Source organism: Zonotrichia leucophrys, chromosome 2, assembly GCF_028769735.1.
Source record: "Zonotrichia leucophrys gambelii isolate GWCS_2022_RI chromosome 2, RI_Zleu_2.0, whole genome shotgun sequence".
Lineage (NCBI taxonomy): Eukaryota > Metazoa > Chordata > Aves > Passeriformes > Passerellidae > Zonotrichia > Zonotrichia leucophrys.
In genome coordinates this window covers 79,163,391-79,188,743 of record NC_088171.1, presented here as the reverse complement: position 1 = coordinate 79,188,743, position 25,353 = coordinate 79,163,391, and the positions used below count along the sequence as shown (strand labels likewise).

General features: G+C 42.8%; 1 protein-coding gene across 5 annotated transcripts; it reads left to right on the top strand.

Moving 5' to 3' along the window:
• The first annotated feature begins 304 nt into the window (after positions 1 to 304).
• On the top strand, positions 305 to 24,357 carry OTULINL (OTU deubiquitinase with linear linkage specificity like). Of its 5 annotated transcripts, XM_064705492.1 has the most exons (9): positions 3,904 to 4,072; positions 10,748 to 10,794; positions 14,568 to 14,727; positions 14,836 to 14,867; positions 14,972 to 15,063; positions 17,168 to 17,317; positions 18,105 to 18,233; positions 20,397 to 20,669; positions 21,639 to 24,357. In XM_064705492.1, exons 3-9 carry the CDS (start codon positions 14,621 to 14,623, stop codon positions 21,816 to 21,818), a joined length of 963 nt encoding a protein of 320 aa, XP_064561562.1. In that variant the 5' UTR covers positions 3,904 to 4,072; positions 10,748 to 10,794; positions 14,568 to 14,620; the 3' UTR covers positions 21,819 to 24,357. The 5 variants fall into 5 exon arrangements, with proteins under 5 accessions (XP_064561561.1, XP_064561566.1, XP_064561564.1 ...); XM_064705491.1 differs by lacking the exons at positions 3,904 to 4,072; positions 10,748 to 10,794 and adding an exon at positions 305 to 419; XM_064705496.1 differs by lacking the exons at positions 3,904 to 4,072; positions 10,748 to 10,794 and adding an exon at positions 3,843 to 3,864.
• The last annotated feature ends 996 nt before the right edge of the window (positions 24,358 to 25,353 follow it).

The window sequence follows — 25,353 nt, the reverse complement described above, 5'->3', positions numbered from 1 at the left end:
CATGTATGGGTGCTACACCACAGTCTGAAAAGCACCCTGCAATCTCCATCCCTCCAACAGCTTGGGAGATGCAGGGCGAGATAGCAATGTGACCTTTATAATTAGCTGAGTTATGCTCAATTTTTTTCTTGTGGCTTGGATATGGAGAAGCTTAGACAGCCTGTGTGACTCTGAAGACTTTAGCGGAAATGAAACAGGAAGCCAGATCCTTTCACAGCTTGTTGGTCTGTGAAGACAAGCTGAGTCTGTAGAGACTCCTTTTCTAACCCCAGAAAAAAGCAACCAGGGGAGAGAAATCCAGCTGGGGTGATACTCTGGAGAGGAGATGCAGAGGCAACATGACAGAGGGGCCAGCAAGAACAGAAACCACTTCATTGAACACAAAAACAGAAGCAGAATTAGCTCAGAGAGAAGTGTTGGTAAGTTCATCTTGCTGTGCTATAAATTTTGGCATGTCAACAAACTGGTGATCAGCTAGAGAAAATCCTGTGCTGCTGATTGCAGCTGCATGGTTACTACTTTTACCTGTGTGTTGAACCACCTGACCTTGATAGTAGTAAGAAGTTATGATAAACAAGGAAATGGTTCTTGACTGTTAAAAAAGGGCTTGAAAAACTGAAAAAGGAAGCTGTCACCAGTTTTGCACCTTGGCTTCCTACTTCTACTGGGTTGGATGCTGCTGCCTTTGTCTCAGCACTTGTTTGGAATTGCTTACATTCTTTGTGCCATGATTATAATCTTGCTGCTCACCTGCAGATGAGCACAGCAGTTGCTTTGGCTACTGATCTGTGGGTTTAAACAGACCCAGGCAAAATGTCTTCACACTTGCTTAGCGATGGCCTTCATTATAAGCTTTTGTTTTAATTGCTGTGCACTTCTCACATGGGTACAAGCAGAGGGAGGTAGTCACAGTCATGGCTGCAGCTGGGAAATGCCATGACCTGCAGAAGAACCTGGAGGTTCATGTTGTGGGAAAGGTCATAATACTCCCCTAAAGGAAGAAAATGCCATAAATATCCCTAAGTAGTACAACTTTTCCATCAGCACACAGCCCTGTTTGAGTATCAGAAACATATGCAAAATGCCATGACCAGGAAGTCTGGAGGAAGATAATCCAGTTTAGGCTGCCTCCAGTCTGAGCTCCCTGGAGCTGTCCCCTTGTCCCTGCAGAGCTGCTGCCTACTCAGAGGCAAAGCAGAGAATGCATTATTTCTGAAACCTACTGAATGCATGGGCTGTGTAAGGCCTTCTCTGTCTCCTTACATTGTTCTGTGGGAGCAGGTCCAGAGAAGGACCATGAAGTTGATAAGAGCACTGGAGCACCTCCAGGAAGACAGACTGAGAAAGTTGTGGTTGTTCAGCCTGGAGAAAGGAGATTGTGTGCAGACCTCTTAGCAACCTTCCTGCGCTGAAGGGAGCTTGCAGGGAAGCTGGAGAGGGACTCTTTTTCAGGAGCTACAGTGACAAGGGGTAATGGGTTCAAACTGAAAGTGGGGAAATTTAGGTTAGACATTAGGAAAAAATTCTTTACTGTGAGGGTGGTGAGACGTTGGAACAGGTTGCCCAGCAAGGCTGTGGATGCCCCATCCCTGGCAGGGGGAGTGGGACTAGATGATTTTTCAAGGCCCCTTCCAGCCCTAAACAGTCTATGATTCTCTGAAATATTTTAGAGAAGTTGACATTTTCTGAAGCTTCCTGAACCTTTGTAGCAGCATGTTTCCAATTCTGCAGAGTCTGTGAAAAAAACTGCCTTCCAGTTAGCTGCTATTTCCATTTCTGCTGCTGATCCCAGCTCAGATCTGGATCTTGCTTGCTCTCTCCAGGATTATCCTAACCCACATTCATCTCACAGGAGCAGCACACACAGACCAGCCCAACAGTGCAGGAGGGTTGTGTGTGACCTGGCTCAGTCTTACAGTGGTGTTTGTATCCAGCACCAAGGAAGGAGGCAGGTAGAGGCTGTCCCATCTCACTCGTAAGGAGGAGAGACATTTTCCTGCCAAAGCCTGCAAAGGTCGTAGAAAACTCTTCTTGACTCAGGGAAGAGGTCCAGAAAGAGCTTAAGGAGAAAGAAAGGGCACTATGGACAGTGTTAGTTTAAAAAAGTCTCTCAAGAGGTTTCAGGTAAGTTATCTCTGAATGACTGACTGACTGATTGATTGATTGATTGATTGACTGATTGATTGATTGTCCCAGGGCTTACTCCCATGCACAGAGGCCCAAGGCCATGCTCCAGATTGCAAATGCATGGGGGAGAGAGCAGAGAGCTGTGAAGTGGGAAGGACTCACTGATACAGGGCTTGCTTTGTAGACATTGTACCATACATAAAATCTCTCTCTCCTCTGATGAATCAGCAGCCAGATAAACATTCACTTTCAAGCCTGCCTGCACAGATAAATCACCAATTAAATCCTAAGATCTTAACACAGGTTAAGAGAATGTAGAAAGATGCAAACCTGGATTTAGCTGCAATGCTAAACCATCTTCTGCCACCAACAGTGGCCTGGCCAAGGCAAGAAAAAAGGTGGAAAGAGAAGCTGAAGGATGTGATAACTGCAGACAAGATCTGGAAATAAAATAAATAAATTCCAGCCACCTTCAAGCCTTTGCAGGTGGATGCCATGTGAGCTGTACCCTGGCAGCATGTCTCTCAGCTGCAGCTCCTGAGACACAGCTACACTAAACACAATCTGCAAGCACAGAGAGAAAGCACCAGGTAACTGGTGCTGTGGAGAGGCACAGAGGTGGCACTTAGGAATTTTTTTTCAAATGGATTTTTTGATGGAGCGGCACACAGTGCTACTTACACAACTGACAGCTTTAGGCCTCTTAAGTCAACTGTTTACTTTTGCTATTTTTAGCTGGGTTTTAAGCCTAGATTTTCTTTTACTTGGATAAATGTGTCTATGAATTTATACAAGTGCAACTAAGTGAATGCTTGGCACACCAATATTTAGCAGGTTTTGCCTATTTTGTTCCTTGCCCAGATTAACTGAGATGGAGGGAGAAACAATCTGATATTCATGCCAGGTGATATAAATCTCTTCAGTGTTTCATGAAAAGTCTTGATCTTCAACCACTTTAATATCTTGTGGTATTTTAGGGGAAAAAACCAAACAAACCCAAACAAAATCCAATAACCGAAGACTGTGTAAGTTTGTCTTGGCTCTGTATGGGAGCAAACTGCTTGTAACTCTGTAAAAGACTTAAGTTTTTGTTAGGACCATCACAGTTCCTTTCTGTTTATCCTGCAAAGTTCTTAATGAGATGGAAGAATACTATTCTTTAATGTGTAGCCAGAAAAGAAAGAATACCAGTCTATGCAAATTCTCTACATACTTCAGTGAGAAATGACACATAAAAGTCTATTATAAGGGAAGGTACTTGGCAAAGGGGAATTTCTTTTTGGATGAATGCACACCATTTTGTCAAAGGGTGAGGGAATCAACATTTAATGGCAGGGAAAAAACAAAAAACAACCAATAACTTCAAAGTTATTAAGTTGTGGTTACATTTAATGGCTATATTTCAAACAGATGATGACGGTGTTGGTCTCCATTCAGGGAGCTGGAATCCCTAGAAGTGTTTCAGGCAACCCCATCCCTGGAAGAGTTTCAGAGTCAGGCTGGATGGGGCTTTCAGCAACCTGGTCTAGTGGGAAGCGTCCCTGCCCATGGCAGAGGGTTGGATCTAGATGATCTTTAGGGCCCCTTCCAGGCCAAACCATGGCATGATTCCATGCTGCTACAAAATGTAAAAGAGCGTGGTGTGACACCCGAGCACAGACAGTATCTCACTGCCGGAGGAGCGGCACGGGTTGCTGTGGAAATGCAGAACTCCGCTGGGAGACAGGCCGAGAGACGGTGACAGGGCTTATCCCTCCTTCCCGGCTCCCGGGCACGGCCGGGTGGGATCGGGATCGGGAGCGGGGCGGCCCCGCGGGATCCCCGCCCCGGGCGGTGCCGGCGCTGCCTCTGGAGCCGGGCGGGATCCCGGGGAGGCAGGAGGGGCCGGCGCTGCCTTAGGAGCCGGGCGGGATCCCGGGGAGGCAGGACGAGAGCGGCCGAGCGGGTGAGGCGCGGCGGGGCTGGTGGGCGGGCTCGGAGGGCCCCCGGAGTCGCGGCGAGGGTTTGGCTTTATTTGCCGTTTCTTTATTTTTCCCCCCGCTTTATTTTCCACTTGACTCTTTGGGGGCCGTTTTCCAGGAGTGGCGGTAGCCGGAAAGCTGCTCCTAGGGCTATCCCGGCAGGACAGCCCGGCTGTGCCCCCGCCCGTGTGAGGCCGGGGGCTGCGGGCGTGAGGGGAAATGCCGGGAGCGTGAGGGGCTGAGCTGCCCTGGGAACTGCTGTGTCCTGAGGGCGGAATTAGCGCCAGCATGCGTGGGGATCGGGAGTGTAAAACAGCAGCGTGAGCCGCTTTCAGCCGGGCTTTGGATCTTTGCTTCGGGGGCGGTAATTTTTTTTTTTTTTTGGTTGGTTGGTTTTTTGTTTGCTTTTGTTTTGTTTTTTCTTTTCCTTACTATGTGCAGTGTGAATCTACGTGTTGCAGACTGGCTTGTATTCCCGTCAGAAAGGTGAAGGTTTAGGAAAAAGGGGCTCATAAATGCAGGTGTGTGTGATTCAAGAGGATCCAGGACGGGGCCGGCTGCAGGTGGTTCTCGGTGTCAGGAATCCTGAACAAGATCCAGGTGGCCAGGAAAGCCAAGGGCATCCCGGTCTGTGTCAGCCCCAGTGCGGCCAGCAGGAGCAGGGCAGTGATTGTCCAGCTGTGCTCAGCACTGCTGAGGGCACAGCTCAAATCCAGTTCTGGGTCCTTCTCTACAGCAAAGGCACTGAAGGGCTGGAGCATGTCCAGAGAAGGAAGAGCAGCTGTGGTTGTGAAGGCTCTGCAGCACAGGTTCCATAGGGAGCAGCAGAGGGAACTGGGGTTTTTTAGCCTGGAGAAAAGGAAGGTCAGGGTTGACATTTTTGCTCTCTACAACTACCTAAAGGAGGTAGCCAGGTTAGGGGTCAGTCTGTTCTCTCAAGTAACAAGTCATACCAGGAGAGATTTAGATTAGATATCAGGGAAAATTTCTTTGCTGAAATGGCGTTCAGGCATCAGAACAGGCTGCCCAGGGAAGTGGTTGAGTTACTGTCCCTGGAGATATTTATTAGACATATAGATGTGGCACTTAGGGACACGGTTTAGTGGTGGGCTTGGCAGTGCTGGGTTAACAGTTAGGCTTAATTTTAAAGGCCTTTTTCAGCCTAAATGATCCTGTGATCTCTTATGTCACTGAGAAGTGGTTGTTCAGACTGAGCATACTGTGCCCTATCAACTTGCTTTTCTGCTGTACATTCTGTGGTACATTTCTGCTTTGATGGTTACTCATCCCATTCTCATTTTGCACTGCCTTTCTTACTAAACCAGCTTGTTTTCTCTTTGAAGCAGCTGTACAAATTGCATGCAGCTCATACTTTCATTTTTGCAGTGGAGAAAGAACCAGATTTCCGTGGTATTTAGTGGGTGAGTTGAAGCCAGCACGGTGCTACCTGCTCCATTGCTAATTCGTGCAAGTACCGTTATTCCCACTTCCGTCCTCTGGCCCGCTCCAGTTTCTGCAAGTGGTGAAACAAAGAGACAAAATATGTGAAACAGGAAGTAATGACAGGCTAAGAAAGCTTCTTTGTAGTCACTAAGTGTGCTTCTTTAAGAATTTCATTTCTTTGCTAGTGGACAGATAATTTGATTAGAAACTGAGGGGCCTCTCCTTGTGGTAAGAGAAAAAGATGCCATTTTCCTATTGCTATAAAACACTACCAGGTGAAGGGTGCTGAAATTTATTTTGAAGAGAAGAAAAAGCATGAAAATGCTGGTCAGCATTTAAATATAAGTGTTTTTATAGATAAGTATCTGTATTTGGAAGTTTTTAAATATTAAATTTTTATAATTCTGAGATTTTTTGCCATTTTTGGATATAAGGGTTTTTTGATTTTAACTGTTTGGAATATGTTAAAGTGAAAAAACACCACCACCTGCCTAGGTGGTGTTCATTTCCCATTCAGCATCACGACTTTCTGTCCACCTGTTCCTTAGATACAGTTTCCAGTTGAATCTTCACATCTTATCTACCAAGGATCAGACAACAAACATGAAAGGGTTTTTCCAAAATGTATGCAGTTTTTCTTGAGCTTAATGTTTGAAAATGTTTGATCTTGCATGACTACCCAGGCAAATGAGTTTGAGATTTCAGAAATACTTCTGCTGAACCTCCTGACCCCACACAGCTGAACTGTGGGAGTCACGGTGCCAGACTGTCCTAGGAGAGATGATTATGGTTATAATTTACTTGTTTTAAAAACACAGGGAATAACCAGTGCTCAGGAGTCAAAAGGGAATATAATTACACTGCTTTCATTACACTTGCATAACTAAATTTGGGTGTGATTAGAATGGCATAAGGTTTACCTTAAGGAGCTTCTTAATCTCCTCTTGTTTTAGGCTGTGAAATTATTTTTTTAATTACCTTTGGGCTGCCTAAGGCATATTCTAATGGCATTTGATGGCAGTCTGACTTCTGAAAGAGTTATAGTACTCTTTAAAGTGAAACACTAATCTGAGACTCTTTAAAGTGAAACACTAATCTGAGTTGCTGTCTGACACTGGCCCTGAGTCACTTCAGGATGTGTTTTCTGCTTTGATGGAATTTGGGGAGGCCCAGTGAGCACGGGGCATCCTTTCCTCACTCCTGGGCTGGTGCAGCTGGCCTGGTGCCAGCGTGTAGCAGCAGCAGCAGGGAACTCTGCCCATGTGCTCCACTGCTGGCATTCCCAGCATGGCAGATCCCCATTCCTCAGTGCATGGTTGCAGTGCTCTGGATCAGACAACAATGCTGTACCTTTCAGGAAGACAGAGAAACAGCTGCCTATTAGTGAAAAGGCCAGAGTTTCAAGATAGAAAACAGGAGTTCCACTTCTTCAACTGCAGCAATGGAAAAGCAGTCACTGGCAGTTTTAAGTTTTGTTGCTAGGGATCCTGTATCAGTTCTGAGGTATTAGAGTTTGTTTTGTATATTACAAAATTTGGTTTGATGAAAAGTTACATGAACAATGTAACTAATAACTGGACTATCTGTTGCCTGATAACATGAAAGCATAACAAAAAAAACCCATAAGAGTTGTGTCTCAGCATAAATGAGGACATAAAGGGAATAAGGGGACTACCGTCCACTTCTTGAGAGGGCTCAAGTGAAGGCAAACATTGTCAAATATTTCAAAACTTGTACAGCTTTCTTCATTAATTTTCTGAGAAACTTTGAAGTTAGCATCTTTTGGTTTCTTTTCAGCCTTACACTGCGCTTGTAGCTTCTTCCTATTTTTTCACTGCTCTGCACACTATGCATTTTTGGCATCTTCCAGATCTGAGTGCTTGGGATTTCTCTGTAGCCTATGGGGACATGCTGGAAGCTCCTGACAGAGAGAGCAAGTGTGTGTCCCTGGCTCCAGTCCCCCTGTCACCAGTGAGGACAGATGTCACTGTGTACCTGTGCAGAGGGATGTGTCAAGCAAGGCAGCTTGTACTGCCCACTCTTTTCTTTCAACAGACGTTTTTCTGAGAGAATGCTGCAGGCTGAGCAGAAGAACATGTGTTCTCTTACTTGAGCCATATTCTGTGATGGTGGAGGGTTAAAGGTGTGGTAAGATGTGGCTGTCTATGCTCAGTCTCTGATGCTTTTGCTAGTTCTACTTCAGCAGGACCCCATCTCAGGTGCCTTGTCCATACATAGCATGTTGCTGAGGTTTTCCAGATATTTGAAGTGTTCAGCATTTATGTTTCCAGGGCAGGTTAGTCACGTTGGGTAAATGATGCTATGAAAGTGAGAAATGGGTACCTTAGCATCAAACTGGTGCCTTGATATGATGTTGTGTGTGTGAGGCTTTGAGCATCATCAAGTCTGCCCTTGTGCCTGTGCAGCAAAGCAGCACCAAGGCAAGGTGCTTGGCACTGCCTGAAGGTCAGCTGCCACCAGGAAACCACAGAATGGTTTGGGTTGGAAGGGACCTCGCAGTCCATCTGGTTCCAACCTCCTGCCATGCACAGGGACACTTTTCACTAGACCAGGCTGCTCAGAACTCCATCCAACCTGGCCTTAAACACTTTCAGGGATGGGACATCCACAGCTTCTTTGGGCAGCTTGTCCCAGTGCCTCTCCAGCCTCACAGGGAAGAATCTACCTAATATCTAAGCTAAGCCTGCCCTCTCTCAATCTAAAGCCATCACCCCTTGTTATGTCACTAAATTCCTTCGTAAAAAGTCCGTCTCCATCTTTCCTGTAGGCCCCTTTAGGTACTGGAAGGTGCTATAAGGTCTTCTAGGAGCCTTCCAGGCTGAACAACCTCAGCTCTTTTAGTCTGTTCTCATTAGAGACGTGCTTCATCCCCCTGGTCATCCTCATGGCCTCCTCCGTGGACCTTGCACCATTAGGTCCCCATCCTTCTAATTCCAGGGGTCCCAGAGCTGGATGCAGTACTGCAGGGGGGGTCTCACCACAGCAGAGGGCAGAATCACCTCCCTCGAATGGCCAGCAAGGTTTTAATTGCCAAGTTTGTGCAAAATCAGTCTTTTGCAAACTTAAACACTGGTTTCAAGATCGATCAAGATAGATCAAGATCAGGTCTATCTGTATGAGAAAGAGAAGCCCTACCTGGTTTTCGCAGTTTTGCTCTGAGCACAGCACCATGCTAGGGGTTTGTCTGTGAGCAGCTTGGAGATATGTTTATTGTTCTTCAATTGTGGTTTCATTTTGGGTTATTTCCTGCACATGAATTTCAGCTGTGACCTTCTTGCCAGAGGCCAAGGCCTTAAAAATAGGGGGTTTCATATAAATGAAGAACTTTAGAAATTATACTGCTGGGCTCCATGACAGAAACTCTCCAGGACCCTGTATTTCATTTTTTTCACAGAGTAAGTCATGCTTACTTTGTCTGCCAAGTGCCAGGCCCTCAAAAAGAGCTCAATATGCACTGGGAAACCCCAGGAGTGGGGCAGCTGCCACTGGGCCTCTGCCTGGAGAGAGCAGGAGGAATGCTGCCTGTGATATCCCCAGCCACGTAGTGACTCTGCATCCTTGGAGGGTGGGGTGGTTGGTGCAGGTCTTGTGCTGTCTAGCAAACAAGATTTAAAAATCAGTAGGAGAAAAATTACTGTTATTGCTAAGAAAGACTTCTTTTTCCCCCCTAACCAGGTTTCAGTTATCTAGGCATATCAACATAAAAAAAAAAAAAAATTGCATTTATACTTAGGATGCTCAGGAGGAAAGTATTTCCTTTATTCTGTTATTCCTTCATTCTATTTAATTTATTGTTTGGATTCAGCATGGGAAAAAAAAAAGAAAGAAAAGCATTTTGAGAATTGTGAAGCAACCATGAGTGGCATTAGGGGTGACTCAACATGCAACTCTGCAGCAGGCAGAATAGGAATTCTTAGAGTGGGCTTCTTTCAAATAATAGATTTAGTGCATTTACGTAAGTTCTGTTTGAAGTGTACAGGCATTAAATAGCAGTTCTGAATGGGAACAGATTTTTTTCCACATTAAGAAAAAAACAGTAGCAGATATTTCATAGGCTCCTTCTTTAAAAGGAGGTTATTTTATTTTTTAATTTTTTTTAAATAGGAATAGGAGTTTTAGAAAGATTCATGTTTTTTTAATGGCATGAAATGCTTTTCATGTGTTTCTCATCCAGTATTCTGGACTGTAAATTCTCAGAAGGCTTCTGTCATGATTTTTCTTACTTAAATGGAAGTGGGGCTAAGCAATATTCATCTTGGATGAAGCACCCTGTGCCTTAAAAAGGAAACTGAATTGTACAGGAAATGAAGAACTGAACTTTCCTTTTGTTCTCGTAGGCATTTGTAGAGAGAAAATGGTATGGGCAGGCTAAGGCATGCATTAATATCTTGATTATATAGCTGAAATTGGTTTTGTAATTCTAGTTGGGTATATTTTAGGTGATCACCCAGTAGGTAAGAACACATTATGGTTGTTGCTGCACAGTAGCAATAAGCTGTGTCACAACATTACCACCAGCAGTTCCTGTTGATGATCAGGGAGTCTGAAGAAGGCTACTAGTTCTATATTCTCTATATTTTTCATGAAAAAAAAGACTGAGGGAGCTAAGAGGGCTCTTGGGAAAGCCCTGTGCAGAAGATTTGTGTAAATAAAACCTTTCTTGCAACTCATGGGCCTCAGTGTTACCAAAACTATTCTCTTTTCTAGATAATAGTGTGATTCTACTTGTGGTTTGGGGCTGGCATTCTCATTTGTGTTTTGGTTTTTTTGATTAGAAGGTATCTGATCAGCAGACATGGTTGAACTTGTGATAAGTCATTGACGATTAGAATCTTTGCAAATTATTTTCTTTTCCGTATTATACCAAGGAGAGATCCTCATCTTTCTGTTTGTTAGAGCAGGTGAATGTTGCTTAACAAGTTGACGTTGCTTTATTCTGTAAAGGAAGGGGTTTGTAATGAAATAGTTATTGAATTAAGCAATGCTTCTCACATATTTTGGTGTTTGATCTGTTTTCAGTATTTTTTTGTGTGTGGTGCTGATAATAAACTGGGAAATCAAAGAATTTGTAATCTCTTGGCACCACTTAAAAAGGCATATTTCTCTCTTCTAAACTCTAATGTAATGTAATCTTTTGTAGCCATTGAATTTGTATAATTAATAATTTTTCTGTGTCTCCCTCTTGGTTCATTCAGTTGAGGTCTATGTACATGTGCCTCATGCTTGAGCCTGCTCTATGAGGGTAAGTTTCTTTGTTTTTCCTTAAAAGAGGGACTTAGCCTTTTCTGTAACATACCTGGGTGCTGGTGGTGTAAAATCTGAAAAACAGCAATGTGCAGCAACATGAAGAGAACTGCATGCACGCCTTGAACACAGGCAGGCTTGGGCCTCCCTGCCAAGCTTTGCATGTCTCAGTGGAGGGGTCTCCCTTCCTGGCTCTGCATCCAACAGAGGAGGAGGAAGGAGTGGTTCAGGTGGGGCAGCAGAAGGCCTGGCACAGAGGCATCCCACATTCTGCCTCCCTCTTTCGGTATACCTGCTTTTTGGGAACTGGGAACATCATTTTGTGTGATGGGAGTATGAAACCTGGCCACTTCATGGTGACAAGTGCTATGTCCTGCTTTCAGTACCAAAAAGACCATGAAGAGGAATGTCCCAAAAAGAAATCATTCTGTCATGTTGTAATTTGGGAAGATGCTCTGCTGTCTTTCTGATGGCATCGTAAATGGTATGGAGGAAACCAGTAAAGGGTGATTGCACCATCAGACATGCTGGGGTATTCAGTAATGCATACAGTGCTGCCTGCTAGTTCCCAACTGATCTCTGACATTTTGCATTTCATCAATTATACATAATTAAGGTGGCAGCCTCCAAAAAAATTGTGAGGGAGTCAAATGTGAAGCAAATCCTTTAGAGATTCTTCCTGAGTTACTTGAGAATGAAACAGATGTTTCTTACTTATCTTTTTTTCTGGCCTTTTTTGTTGGTTTTTTCCTTCTGCATGTCTGTCCTGCTGACTTTGCAGGGGGTAAAAGCTTAAGGCTTGGCACTAGCAGGAAGCTGATGTGGCATGAAAAGAAAACATGGTGAACTACTTGCTCTGTAAGATAAACATTGCTGTCAGCTCCTGATCAACTCCAGCACTGTTCAGCCTCTGTTCTTCCAAATTTCTGCATGGCAGAGGAGTCAGGCCTCCCTGTCATGCTGGTGCTCACAGTCAGTCTTCAAGAAGATGGAAGCCCAGCAGCTGGTCACAGCACCAACTGCTCTTGAGCAGTCACTGCCTCCTGAGGAGCAGGATGAATTGTGCCCTTATCCCAGGGAATGGATTTCATGTAAAAATCTGTGGGTTTATTGTACTCCCCCCACTAATGTGTTATTAATTTAATTGCTCGTTGGTTTCTGAAGACTTCTGAAAGGTGCAGGGAGGGGGGTGGCAAGATCTATTTTCAGCTGCTGCCTTCTTTAATTTATGCTCATAATGTATTTTTACCAGCAGCACTTTGTGATTCAACTGCTACTTCTAAATGTCATTTACTTGAATAAAAAATGTAATTAATTTCTAAATGTGACATAAGCACTGAAAGTATTAACTGAATCACAGAGTGCTGTTCGAACAGCAGCTTTCCCATGACAGGAGGGAAAGTTCCTGAAGTCCAGGGTATGCTGCAATACAAGTGTAGCAAAAACACTCAAAATCACTTGTTTGCAGGTTTTTCCATTGTCCATTAGGCTTTCTTCTAGGGAAATACCCATGTTGAATAAAAATGGGTGAGCATTATTTGGTTATCTCGTGTTCTCTAACACTGATTTGTGTTTCTGATGGAAACCAGTAACCCTGTGCTTCCCAGCGCTCCTTGAAGAGCAGTTGCTCAAGCCCCTGTTAGCCATAGGCATTGAAAGAGAGATGGTTGAACTCCAGTAGCCTGAGTTTTTTTCAGGCTTATTACCATGAAAAACTTTTCCAAAAGATTGCTTGATTCAGTTTAAAAACTGATGCGGAGCTGTCATCCTTCTGCCTGTTAAAAGGGATAAGGGAAGAAATTTTGCATTCACGTGTATTTCTTGGGTCTCCATAATGCAAAGTATGTAATTTTAACAGATGGACCAGCTCTTGAATTTTTTTATAGAGCCAGTTTGTTCAAAATCAAATGTGGGAGTGGACCATACAGTCCTTTTACGTAATGAAATTAAAGTCTGCTGCAACTTCCCTTTGATATTGTGTATTTAAACTGGTGTTAATTTCAGTCATCATTTGGTTTGCGTATAGCAGTGTAAATCCAGAATACCCTGGGCTGATACTGATCCATGGGCTGAACATCTGTGAGCCATCAGGTTCCATTCTAGTGGACAGAAGATTCAGTTATTCAGAGTCCATGGAGTTTTTTTCCCAGTGCTGATGCATTTATCTTAAAGAGAGCAAAAAAAAATTGCAGTTGCTTGATTCTGCTGGGATTGTCATTTCTCTAGGTAGAAGTTTGTGTGCTTATTGAGAATGTGCCTACCAGTGGCCCCCAGGAGGAAGTGGGAGTGTGTTTATATGTGCGTGTGAGCTGTAAGTGGGAGTTCCTGGTTTTTCTATGAAGTTTTCCATTTCCAAATCTTATAGCTGATGTTTTGTTGTCTCTTACTTGGCATCAGTAATAAACTGGAGTTTTCTGGAGCTTCAGAACGAGCACACCAACCCCACCTCTGATTACTTAAAATTTATGGACTCCTTTTCATTTACAGCTCTTAAGCTGCCTTTAGTTCACAGGAGAGTCAAGGTCTGGGTCTCACCACCAGATGACTTGCATACAAAATCTTGTAATAAAACTTCTTCAAACAACAGAATATTGGGAAAGGCCAAGTATCAGCACTGCTCTGTGTATATATGCAACAGTGCTCGTAAAAATGAGTGCATCACTGTTTATCTTGTTGCTAAGGTTAGAATTGATACGTAACTCTTTGACGGGATTGTTGTCCACAGTGCATGGGCTTAATTTACTTGGAAAACTTAAGCCCCTCTTAAATTTCCTGCTAAAGCCAGGAGGGGCAGAAGTTCAGCTGACATAAAACTATGTGGAATGAGTAATCCCCTCTGCAGACTCCCTAGGGAAGGATCTTTGCAGCCTTCTCTGTGGATGCCTCTATAAAAAGTTGAGTTCTTTTAAGGTTTTGTACTAAATCAATAAATAAGTTAATAACAGAGCAGCTGTTCATCATGAGCTCTGAGAATTTCCTATATTCAAATTTCTTCCAGAGGACAAATTTCTCACTTAGGGAGCAGATGCTGCTTTTGTCAACTGTTCAGTCTCCAGGCCCTCTTTCACTTGTAGGTCTTCTTATCAGCAATAGACAACCTTCCCTAACCTTGTCTGTAATGCCAGGAGAGCGACAGAATCTTGTCCTTGTTTATGTCTGTGAAGTAAGCGTGTACCCTCTCTGTGATGATCTCCTGAGCTTCCTACCAAATCCCTGGGGAGGATCTTTCTCTGGAATTTTAAATTGACCCTAAATTTACCCAAATTGAGGCAGGAACATTCCTTTAATTCCCCAGGCAGTGATATGATGCTTAGTCAGCTAATATTGCCTTATATGGCCCATTTGTTGACTACAAGTAAGTCCTACGAACCTTTAAAGTCGCGTCTTTAAAGCCATGACTTAGAGACAAAATAATGACAGTACACGTATCTAAATCAGCACATCCTGAAGTAAAAAAGAATAACAGTTTTTTGTTATTTTTGGTTTTTTGTTATTGAGTAGTGTGTTTGATACCAGTCTTCCTGGGACTCCATTGTAACTACATATGTAGCCTTCACTGTGTGCAGGATGCTGTGGAAATGTGAACTATATGCCCCCAAGGCCCTAGAAACTTAAGTAAAATATATTAATCTTTTGCATGTCATATTTTGTATTTCATTTGAAATGATATCATGTTTGGATGATCCTTATTTTTGCAAGAAAACAAACAGAAACAAGTACTTCAAAATAGTGATAAGATTTTTCTTCTCTGTCTTTTGATCCCTATTTTAGGAAGGCATGAGGTGTGGTCCTGGAAAGCAGCCAGCAAGGAATCCCTGTGTCTCATGTGGCAAAAAGTGAAAGTGCAGCTAATGTTAAGCATGTCCTTCCTCACTGCTGTTTTTTGGTATTGCAGAAGGCTCTACAGCTTTTTAGCACAGCTGCTGAAACGGTAGGTTTTTATTATGTAGACTTTATTCTTCCACACTGTTGTTTGTTTCAGTAAATACTGACATTCAACGCCTCCTCTTTGACACCTGTTCCATCATTTGTGTTTCAGGTGGAGCAACTACCTTCAGAGGCAACTCATAAGTAAGCTTTTTGTTGTCACTCCACATTCCTTAATGACCCTCACAGCTTCCCTTCAGATGCACAACAGCAGAACATAACTAATCTGTGAATCAATCTCAATTTAGGGAATCTCAGTGTGCTGCCAGAAGTTGATCTACTTGGTTATAGTGCAAGAGAATGGAAAGGAGAAACAAAGCAGGCCAAACAGATGAGGGAGGTAAGAGTTAAATGTTAATCTCTGCATGAGGACAGGGGAGAACCAGCACCTGGAAAAGGAGTAGCACTCTCAGCACAAACAGCTGCAGCAGCTATCAAGGCCTGCTGCACTGGCTAGTCAAATGAAAAGCAAAAGGGACAGCACAAACATAGGTCTAAATAAAGAATGCAGCAGTGCAGGTCAAAATGTAGATCAGGTTTTAGTCGTGTATATATTCTAAATTCCCTCTTCTAGCACTAGCAACCTTAACAGGAAAAATCATCCCCAGTGCTAAAGCCCAAACCCAAATAATCTGGTTTGGCTTAGGTGCTGTTACCTGGCCAGCCTTTGATTTAAGGTAAAAACTCTTACTCCAGGGAGGAAGGAGCACCACATCCATTTCTCTTCCAGGCTCTGAGGGTCCATGCTTGGCAGCCTTGCCCTCTCCAGCATCATCAGCTGCAGCTGGTGGCAGGCAGGGCAGGAGCTGACATCTAACCTGTGCCAGCCGGGCTGCTGGATGGTGGCCATCCCATGCCTTTGGGCACAGTCCCTCTGCTCCAGCTCTGCACCCAGCCCAGGTGCTTCTGTGGCAGTGCCTTCTCTTCCCCTGCCCAGGGCACTGCTGGCAAGACAGGCACTTCAACTGCACTGGTATTTGACATGTGTTGGCTTTAGGTCATGCTAGCAGAATCCCAAAGCAAATGCATATCAAGAAGGAATTAAAGGGTGAAAAGAAGCTGTTAAGGATAAACAGTAGCATAAAGGCATTGTAGAAAAAAGAAGATAGTTTTCAAAAAGCTGGGATTGGGTTCAGGTGATGAACACAGAAAAAAGATTTGCCACATTAAATGCAGGAATGCAGCAGTATCAAGAGTTCACAGAACACACAAGGGAAAATCTATTTGGAGGAGCAAGTAACAAAAGATAGCAAAACTTCTAATAAATTCGCAATCCCATACTGGGCAAAAAGCCTTTCAAAAAATCTATGAGCCTTGTGGATGGCCAGATCTGAAAAGGAGACTCCTGTACATGGAGCAGTCAGTGGATGTCTGATTGCATCATGTAGAAGTTGCCATGATAAGGAGCACGTTTTAGGATGAGGTCTTGTGAGATCCAGCATATCATGCTTGCTTGTTCCCAAAAGGAACAATCCCATGTTTGTCTTGTCCCTCCCTTTTTCTCTCCTTGTCTTAGCTAAACAGTCCTTCTCCCTCTTTTGTGCTGGCTCCAGTCCTCTTTTGGATGTGGTACACCCAGATGGTGAGCTGATAAAGCAGGTCATCTAGAAAGAGGCTTCTCTGAGGCCCTCAAGCTTGCTGAAGCGGCAGGAAACTCCCTCAGCAGAAAGAGTTTAATAGGCTTACTATCTCAGCTGATACAGTAAGGGTGAGGGGACAGAGTGCAGCTGAGAAGGGGTGGTGGATGGGGTGAGGGAGTAACAAAGATAAACCGAGGATGAGGAATTGAGACCATCCTGCTGCCCCCTTCAGGAAGCAAACTGGAAGTGATGGAGCCTGTGGGACTTGTAGAGTCCTCTCCCTAATTCTCTGCCAGTTTATAGCTCAGAATTGTCTCAACAAGGGCTCAGATGGCAGCCAGTGGTAATGCAGAGTGCACAAATAGACCGAGGGCCGTTCACTTCAGCACAGAGCTGCCAGATCTGCTCTGCCTCAGGTCAGTGTTGCACCATGGATTCAGGACAATGTAAGGAGATGGTTTTTTGCCAGAAGTAGTTTTCTCCATATACTCATTCCTGCCCTTTTGCTGCTGCATCTCACATGTCAGTGCAAATTGTTGGAATGGTTGAGGTTAAATCTATGTTGATCTGCTCTAATTTGGTTGACCATGTGAATGTTTACAGCAGCAGCAGTGCAGAGACTTGAACGAGTTGCTGGGTTTGGAAGGAATGCAGAATCACTCTTAATGGGCAACGCCAGTCTAAGGTGTTTACAAAAACACAGTGTTTATCATTTCTGCATGTATAAATCTTAAAAATATACTCCCTTGTTCCCCTAGCTCCCTCTTATGGGAGGGAGTAGTTTGGAATTGGACTTCAAACAACATGGGGTTTTTTCCAAGGTTTAATATTTTTTATTCCTAATTTTTCTTGGTCTGTTTCTAGGCATATGAAGAATTGTTTAGGAGCTGTCATATCAAATACCTGAGACAAGTCAGGAGGGACAACTACAGTGTAATAAGAGCGGTGCTTTTTCAGATATTCAGCCAAGGCATTCCTTTTCCTTCGTGGATGAAGGAAAGAGATATATTGAAGGTAAAATTCATTTCCTAAATGAACACATTTTAGCTATCCATGCACAGCAGAAGAAGGCTGTGTTCAATGTGAAAAGTGGTGTGCTGGCTGTCAAAATGGAGAATCATTGTCAGAATTCAAGGATAAGTTTTTCAAACCCATTTGAACTGCATTTAATTGAAAATCTGTCCATAATCTAAATATACCAATGTGATCATGAGTCTAAATAATGTAAAAAAAAAAAAAGGTAAAAGTGGATGAATGTTTGAATGTTCCTGCTACCCTGCTAGATGTCACTCCCTTAACACAAGAGGTTATTTGCATCCTCCCCATCCACATCCATGCAATGTTCAGTGGCTCACTTAGGAGCTGCTGTGTTGCTGGAGCAGCAGAGATTGTGCCCTGAACTCCAGGAGCTTTTTCAGGAGACAGTGACAGGGAGGTGGGATCTATAGCTTTTGCCTGTAGAGATGTATGTGTGGACTGGAAGGTGTCTGTAATCCTCAATACCTCACTGAATTTGGAAGTATCCAGCTTTTCCAGAGTGGGGGTTATATATTTTGCTGAAGGCATATTTTCATCTTATTCTTTTTAGCTGGCCCTGTTTTAAAAGTTTCTTAAGGACTTGGCAGTTAAGTGGCTCCTCCTTTGTAGCATTTGAATTGTGAGGTCCATTTACTTTGTTGTTTGAACTGTACAAACAGCTGATAGAACCACATCATAAATTGTATGTAGACAAGTTTATATAACCTTATACTCTGCTTCTTGCTATGGTTATGATTAGCTTGCCTTTTATTTTTTTCCCCAGCTCCCTGAAAAGCTTTTGTATTCTCAAGGCTGTAACTGGATTCAGCAGTACAGTTTTGGGCCAGAAAGATACACTGGTCCCAATGCCTTTGGGAAGCTGCGCAAGTGTATGGAGGCCTTAAAGACAAACGTGAGTATCTGGGAAATGGTTGGGAGGAATAAAAGCCTTGAGAATTGGGTTCAGACAGAGTTAAGGAACTTCTCCTGGTTGCATATTTGTGGGGCAGCCAGCCTCCCTCCCAGGTTCACACTGCTGAGTTGCTGGGAGGGCCATTGCCTCTCCTGCAGGGGAATCCAGGTTTTGGTGATCCACTAGGCCAAGTACTCAGGGGTTCCCTGCAAGTTAGGGAGGCCACCGTCCCCACAGCTAGTCCTTGCCATCAAGCGCCTCCTGAAGTATCTCATCATTTTGATTAAAAGTAAACATGGTGTATGTGATGCTTCTAGATTCCCTCCCAGCTGGAAAGGAGTAAACAAACAATGCATTTTCTCCTAAAACAATTGTATTTTCTTTGCTTCTATCCCCATTAAATGTTTTAATTATCCATTTTTGCTATAATTTCTCTCTGTAAGCTTGCACTTGATTACAAATACCTGTCAGCCTCACTGCCCCCTCTGCTCAGCATTGCCAGATTGCCATCATACCCAACCCAGGACTATAATTCATATTTAATATAATAATTATATTATAATATTCTTATTTAATATAATTAATATTTAAAACATGAGGAGATTTAGTAGCCCCAAAGCCTTCTGAAAGAGAGATAAAGAGTTGACCTGTCAAGACCTTGCACCTTTCTTGAGCTCCTCTGGGGTTTCTGTGCATCTGCAGTGATAGTAGTTGTTAATTAAAAAAAAAAAAACAAAACAGAACCCCAAACAGACGAATTTAAGCTCTAGAAACAAAGCATGAGAAAGAAAAAGAGGGGATTAAAACAGATTATTTGGTCCCTTGCCTGCACCCTTGCTGTGCCAAAGTGACAGCTGCATCTTCTTGAGGTGGGCCTGGTAGTTGTAAGGTGCAGTTATCATTTTGTTCTTGAGTAGTTCTTTGCATTTCCCAGTGTTGGGTTATTTGGCTTTCATTTTTAGCTTGTTGAAGTTCTTTTAGCTGATGGTAGTGCATGAAGCGTTTAATCTGCATTTTTAAGAAAAAAGTTTCAAGTTAAAAGAATGAATAAATCATTACAATTAACAAATTGTTTCAAAGCAACTCTGTGATGCCTTATGCTATTACTGGGGCGTATAGCTCCTAGCTTCTTTTTTTTTTTTTTAGTAAAGATGGTGTTTGGCCAGTGAGATGGATTTCTGCCTGTTTTTACTAACAGGGTTCTTTGCTGCCTTTCCCACCTCCATCATCACAGAATCATTTAGTTTGGAAAAGACCTTTAGGATTGTTAAGTTGAACCATTAACCCAGCACTAAACCGTGTCCACAAGTGCTACATTTATAATTTTAAATATCTCCAGGGACAGTGACTCAACCATTTCCCTGGACTGCCTGTTCCAATGCTTGATAACACTTTTGATGAAGAATTTTCTCCTGGTATCCAATCAAAATCTCCCCTGGCAAAACTTCAGGCCTTTTTCTTTTATTCTATGACATGTTAGCTGGGAGAAAAGACCACCCTCCCACCTGGCTACGCCCTCCTTTTTGGTAGTTGTAGAGTGTGATAAGATTTCCCCTTCAGCCTTGTTTTCTCCAGGCTAAACACCCCCAGCTCCCTCAGCTGCTTCTCATCAGACTTGTGCTCCAGACCCTTCACCAGCTCCACTGCCCTTCTCTGGACACACTCCAGCCCCTCAATGTCCTTCTCATAGAGAGGGACAAGAAGTGAACCCAGGATTTGAGGTGTGGCCTCAGCAGTGCTGAGTGCAGGGGGACAATCCCTGCCCTGCTCCGGCTGGCCACACCATTGCTGGTACAGGCCAGGGTGCCATTGGCCTTCTTGGCCACCTGGGCACTGCTGGCTCATGTTCAGCTGCTGGACCAGCACTCTGCCTTTTCCCCTCTTTTCCTCTGAGCCACTTTGCAGCCACTCTGCCCCCAGCCTGCAGCACAGCCGGGGGTTGTTGTCACCCAGGCAGGGCCCGACACTTGGCCTTGTTGTACCTCAAACCTTTGGCCTTGATCAGACTGGGGGCTGCTGCCTGCAAATGCTGTTGTGCCTGGGCTCTGTCGATTAATAGCTGCTTCACACTTAGACCAGGTTTCTGTTCCTGTTTTGCCACCTTTTGTGTTAAATAGAATTCTTAATAATTTTGCTGATATTCTTTTTCTATGTGCTTTCCAGTGGGCTGAAATAAGTGCTACAAGAGATCATGAAGAAAGAGGAAGCATGTGTAATACACTATTTTCTGATGAAAGCAAGGAATACAAACTTTATGAGGCCATAAAATTCATCATGCTCTATGAAGTTGTCGAAGCCTATGAGCAGATAAAGAGCAGGGGCAAACCTGTACACAACCTTTTTAACCTTCTCTTTGATCGTGACTCTTCGTCTGACCCTCTGAGTTTCATGATGAATCATCTGAACTCCATAGGGGACTCTATTTGCTTAGACCAGGTAAGGATATAGATGAAAAATCACAAAACTTACTCCATCTTTGTAGTGATCAGGTGATTATATTATACATCATCCATGATAGCTGGCCCATTTTTTTTTTCCTTTGAGATGTGGGGAAGTGGACTGAGGATAGCCATTTATCTTCCAGGGGAAAAAAAAAAAACTGCAGTAAGAGTGGACCGAAAATAAATGCTACAGGTTATCAATAAGACCTACTTTAGAACAGTAATAACTTTGATATGTAAAATAGTTTTGGATGATGCTGTTTTGACCAGTTGTTTTGCTTTTCCTATCTGTTCCACTATGCCAAATCCTGTAGCATCACTTTTTTCTTCCCACCCTTTGGTTCACCTGAGATCTAATGCCTATTAAGAGTAGGTAGTAAGAACTCTACTAATCACCTTTATAAGTTAAGCTTTTTGTTTCCTGTTTTATAATTAGTGAGAAGTTCAGTGCTCCACACTGCCACTCTGCAAATGGTTTCACTTTCAGGTGGCTGAAATTATTTTTTACAATCAATTTCAGTTATCAAGTCAATTGTTACGTGATGCAGTCAGATTTAGGAGCAGTTTGATTATAACTGGTCAAAGTTCTGCTCTGTCTGGCTATGCCCAAGGATATGACCTTTTCCCAAACCTTTTTTTTTTCCCCCTGATTAAGCAATCCATTGCAAGAAGTATCAATGAAGATGCTAGTTCTCTAGTTTCATATATGTGAAGTACCAAGAAACTTTTTGCTTGTGCTGTAATGTTTTCCATATGTAGCAAGTGATCACAAGGTGGCAGGCTTCCCATTTTTTCAGGTTGTGTCAGTCTTGGTAACAGCTATTCCTTTCTTGCTCCCCAGTCAGCTGTGTGACTGGTCTTCTTTGTCTGCTGTTTTGAAGCTAAATGACTTGCCTTAACTTGGATTACCTTCAGCTTAGTTTTTGAAGCCTAGAAATGTCTTACAGATTTCTTTCATTTTTAGGTTGAACTGTCTCTTCTTGGATACTTATTTGAAGTAAAGATACGAGTTTACAGACTGCATAGGTTTAATACTGAGGAATTTCAAGTGAAGTATCCAGCTGAATACCGAAGGGAATGGAATGAGATTGCTCTCCTGACTGAGGATGACCACTACTATCACATTCCCCTTTTCAGAACGTGAAGGACCAGTGACTTTCTTTTTTCCTTTGTATAGTATAGTGAATGACCAGTTCCAGTGAATTAGGTTTCTAATCAGCAGCAGTAAAATCTTAAGAATGCTCATTAGTGATCACAAAATGGTTTATGGGTTTATTGTGTAAACATTTTGCTTTCCCATTGCAGCTCAGTTCACCGTCAGTCAGCCATAAAAACCATCAAATATATTGCTATACTATCTGGGGCTAAAAATTATGTTTGAGGGCTGTCAGACAAAAAAAATTGGACTGCCTGATAACGAAGGCAAATGTTATGCTGGGTTTTCCGCTGCTAGCCTAAGGGTTTACTCTGACATCCATGGATGGGTTATACTCAAGTGCCTAAAGCAATGACTGCCTTTCCCTACTCCTATCTGTCTCTAGCTAGGAAGGGTGACTCACAGAGGAGGGAAATCCCGAGGTCCCACAGTTTATATTCCATGCTATTTAACTTGCATTGACTTGGGATGGGAGGATATAAACTGGGGCCTCTGCATGGCTGCTTGAAGTCCACTTGGCTTCCCTTGTTGCCAGAGCACCTCTCTCCAGGGATGGACAGAGCAAGCAGCATCAGGTTGGACTTAACTTGGGAAACGGAGCTGTCTGCACCCAGTGGTGCTCCCTGAAGGGGAAGAACTGCTACACAGGGGGAAGAATCAGCACACAGGAATACTGTGCCAGATGAATGGAAGATCTCCTGTGTAAGTGAGTAAAGTACATTGCTTTCTCCAAGGTAAGAAGGGCAGCGTTAAGGGGTAACACCCAACAGTCACAGCCAGTGGCTGTGTATGGCTTTGGTCAACTTGTAAATCCTTTAAGGGCTGATTTCAACATAACCTGCCAAGATTTCCTTTGCAATTCATCTGAGAAAGCTCTGCATGGAATACAGGTCAAAACACTGCATTTTCAGAAAATATTAATTTTTTTATGCATTATATGAATTCAGCAGTGTTGCATATATGTTTTATCTTCTGATTATGTATTAATCTCCTTGCCTAAGATTGATATATTTAATTTTGACCTCTGTGTTTGAAGAAGTGTGTCCAGGACAAGTAAATGAGATTTACCTTCCTACATGGAACATTTTGCTCAGTTCTGTTTTCTAGAAGAATCAGTGTGTTTTGATTATTTCAAAATAATGGGCCTTAACTTGAAGAAGTATTAGATCTTGCAAAATATTTATGAAAAGCTTACAATGCCACAGGCTAATGGTTATATTGAAGAGGGTGGGATTTATTAAGAAACAAAGCCTCTCCTTTCCTTATCCTAGAGATATAGAGGGACAGGCAGTTTTGTTTTATTAAACCTGCAGGATAAAATGCAAGCCCGTAGCAGAAATGGGAACAGGGCCTGCAGGAGCCAAAGCAGCTGCATGAAGTATCTTCATGGTAATGCTTGGAGTCTGTGGAGTGTGCTCAGTTCCTTTGTGTAAAGAAAAGCTATTTTATCCCTTATGCTCCTTTTATTTGTGTGTATATGTGTGTATATATATATTTATAAGTACAAACACCTGAGTTCTCTATTGTAGCTGTTTTGTTTTCTGAAAGTTTGAGTTCAGTTTTGTTAAATGATTGTAGATTTTAATTAAGGCTTGATAGCTGCAATAACCTCATCTCGTCAAAACCTGCACAGCAAGTACTTTTATTTATTAAAAGAAAGTTTTTTCACTGAATGAAATAATTTTCTTATTTTAGATTTGGTTTTGCTCTGCATGGGGAAAAGTTATAATACTTGAGTGTAGAGTATTATTATCTATTTTGCATCAACAGTAACATTGACAGTTATCAATAAACTTGTCTATATTTTATTCTTGTTTTGGAACAAACAGACATACCATAAATAAGTATGTGTTTTTGTAGTGGGCTTTTTAATGATTTGCATATTATTTGTGTTCAGGAATACAACAGCGTTCCAGCTAAAAGTGATAACTTGTGAAAATGTACATTTCTGTGATCTTGAGCATATTAACAGCAGGGAATTAATAAAAATCTAAAACAGACAGTGGAATTTCCCTCGCCAGTTTGGATGTTTGCATCTGAACCAGGCCGCCTGAGCCAGGGCTCTCTGCCGTGTCAGTGGAAGGCGGGGGCCCATGGACAGCCAGAGGGGGGGGTCTCCAGAAGGGACTGGTTCTCTTCACTGACTGCAGTGGGAGCTGGCAGTGACCAGCATAAATCTCTCTGCCCTAGATATTTAAAGTTAGATGAGATTAATGTTGTCTCAAGAATCCGGAAAGGACATAGAGAAACAGATCTGCTGGCTTATCAGGTGTCAGAGGTGCCAGCCAAATCATGCCAGGAACAGAAATGGGAGGTGAAAATAGAGGAGCTTCAGGTGAGGATAATCACAAGTCTTAGAGATAAATGCAGAGAGGCTTATAAGAAACACTGAGAGAGGTTTGGGGTTGCACTGAGTTTGAACCGTGTGTGTGTATATATATATATATATGCTTGGGGATGTGTGTATGTAAGAAAAATCCATAAAAAAGAAAATTTTCTTCAATAAAGTGCATCTGAAACAAACTGGTACCTCTGTAAGTGACAGATGCTGGAGGATATTTTCCAGTCAGTGGCAGAGACAAATTTTCTGTTCAAATCCAGAAGCACACAGTCATTACAAATATTTTTAAAAGCAGTGTTGTAGGCAGCTAAAATCTGGATGCGTTACTTACTTACTATTTTTAGTTTAGCAAAAAGAAGAAACCTGAATACTGAATACAGAATACTGAAGCCTCAGTGTTGGATTTGGATTTTCCCCCAAACCTGAAAATGTGTGTCAAGAGTTTAACAGAGCAGCTGAAGAAAAGTGTATCTTTTATTGTAACGGGATAAAAAAGTCTTGCCGTTTGAATGTCATCTTTTTAAAAAACTGCATCTCAAAAAAATGTATGAACCGTATCCAATATTTCATTTTAACTCCCAAAGATATACTGTCAGTCCTCATTCTTCAGCTCTAACACTGAAATTACTTCTTGTCCAGTTTGTGGCTAAGTTGAAGCTAATGAAAAATTGCTCAGTGTGGGGTTTTTTTGCTGCTAACTTCACCTGCTTAGGCTCAGGGTGTTGAGTTCAATATCTAGGAAATAGTTTTCAAATGCAGTTTTAAACTTGTGTAAAGCACAGATTTAAGGCTTTAATGTATGTTTTCAAAATAGTTCAATTGACCAGAAGAAAAATTTGTCCAGTCAAAACATAGAAAAGACCTAGCTTTTTTTCTTCCTCCCCTGGGATTTGGATTTCACTGTTTCTTTACATTTCATCAATATTACAATAGCCCCACCTCTGCCCCTTTTATATCAGTGCTCTTACAGCACAAAGGTTTTTGGGGGTCTTCATTTTTATGAAAAGCTCCTGATTTTCAAGAAAACATAAAGCTGGAATTGTGGTGCCACAGAAGACCTGGTCTCTCCCTCTTCTTTTGTGAGGGTTTCAGGGTGCTTGAAGGCTTCCCTGGCAGGAGAGGAACTCTCATTTTGGGCCTGGTTTTGTCAGAGGGCAGGACATAACTCTGTGGTGGTCCCTT

Bases quoted from the DNA above. Each gene is read 5' to 3' on its own strand.
- OTULINL (XM_064705491.1), top strand. From the start codon at position 326: ATGCAGAGGCAACATGACAGAGGGGCCAGCAAGAACAGAAACCACTTC. The intron at 14,728-14,835 runs GTAGGTTTTTAT...TTTGTGTTTCAG, and splicing joins TTAGCACAGCTGCTGAAACG to GTGGAGCAACTACCTTCAGA. The intron at 20,670-21,638 runs GTAAGGATATAG...TTTCATTTTTAG, and splicing joins ACTCTATTTGCTTAGACCAG to GTTGAACTGTCTCTTCTTGG.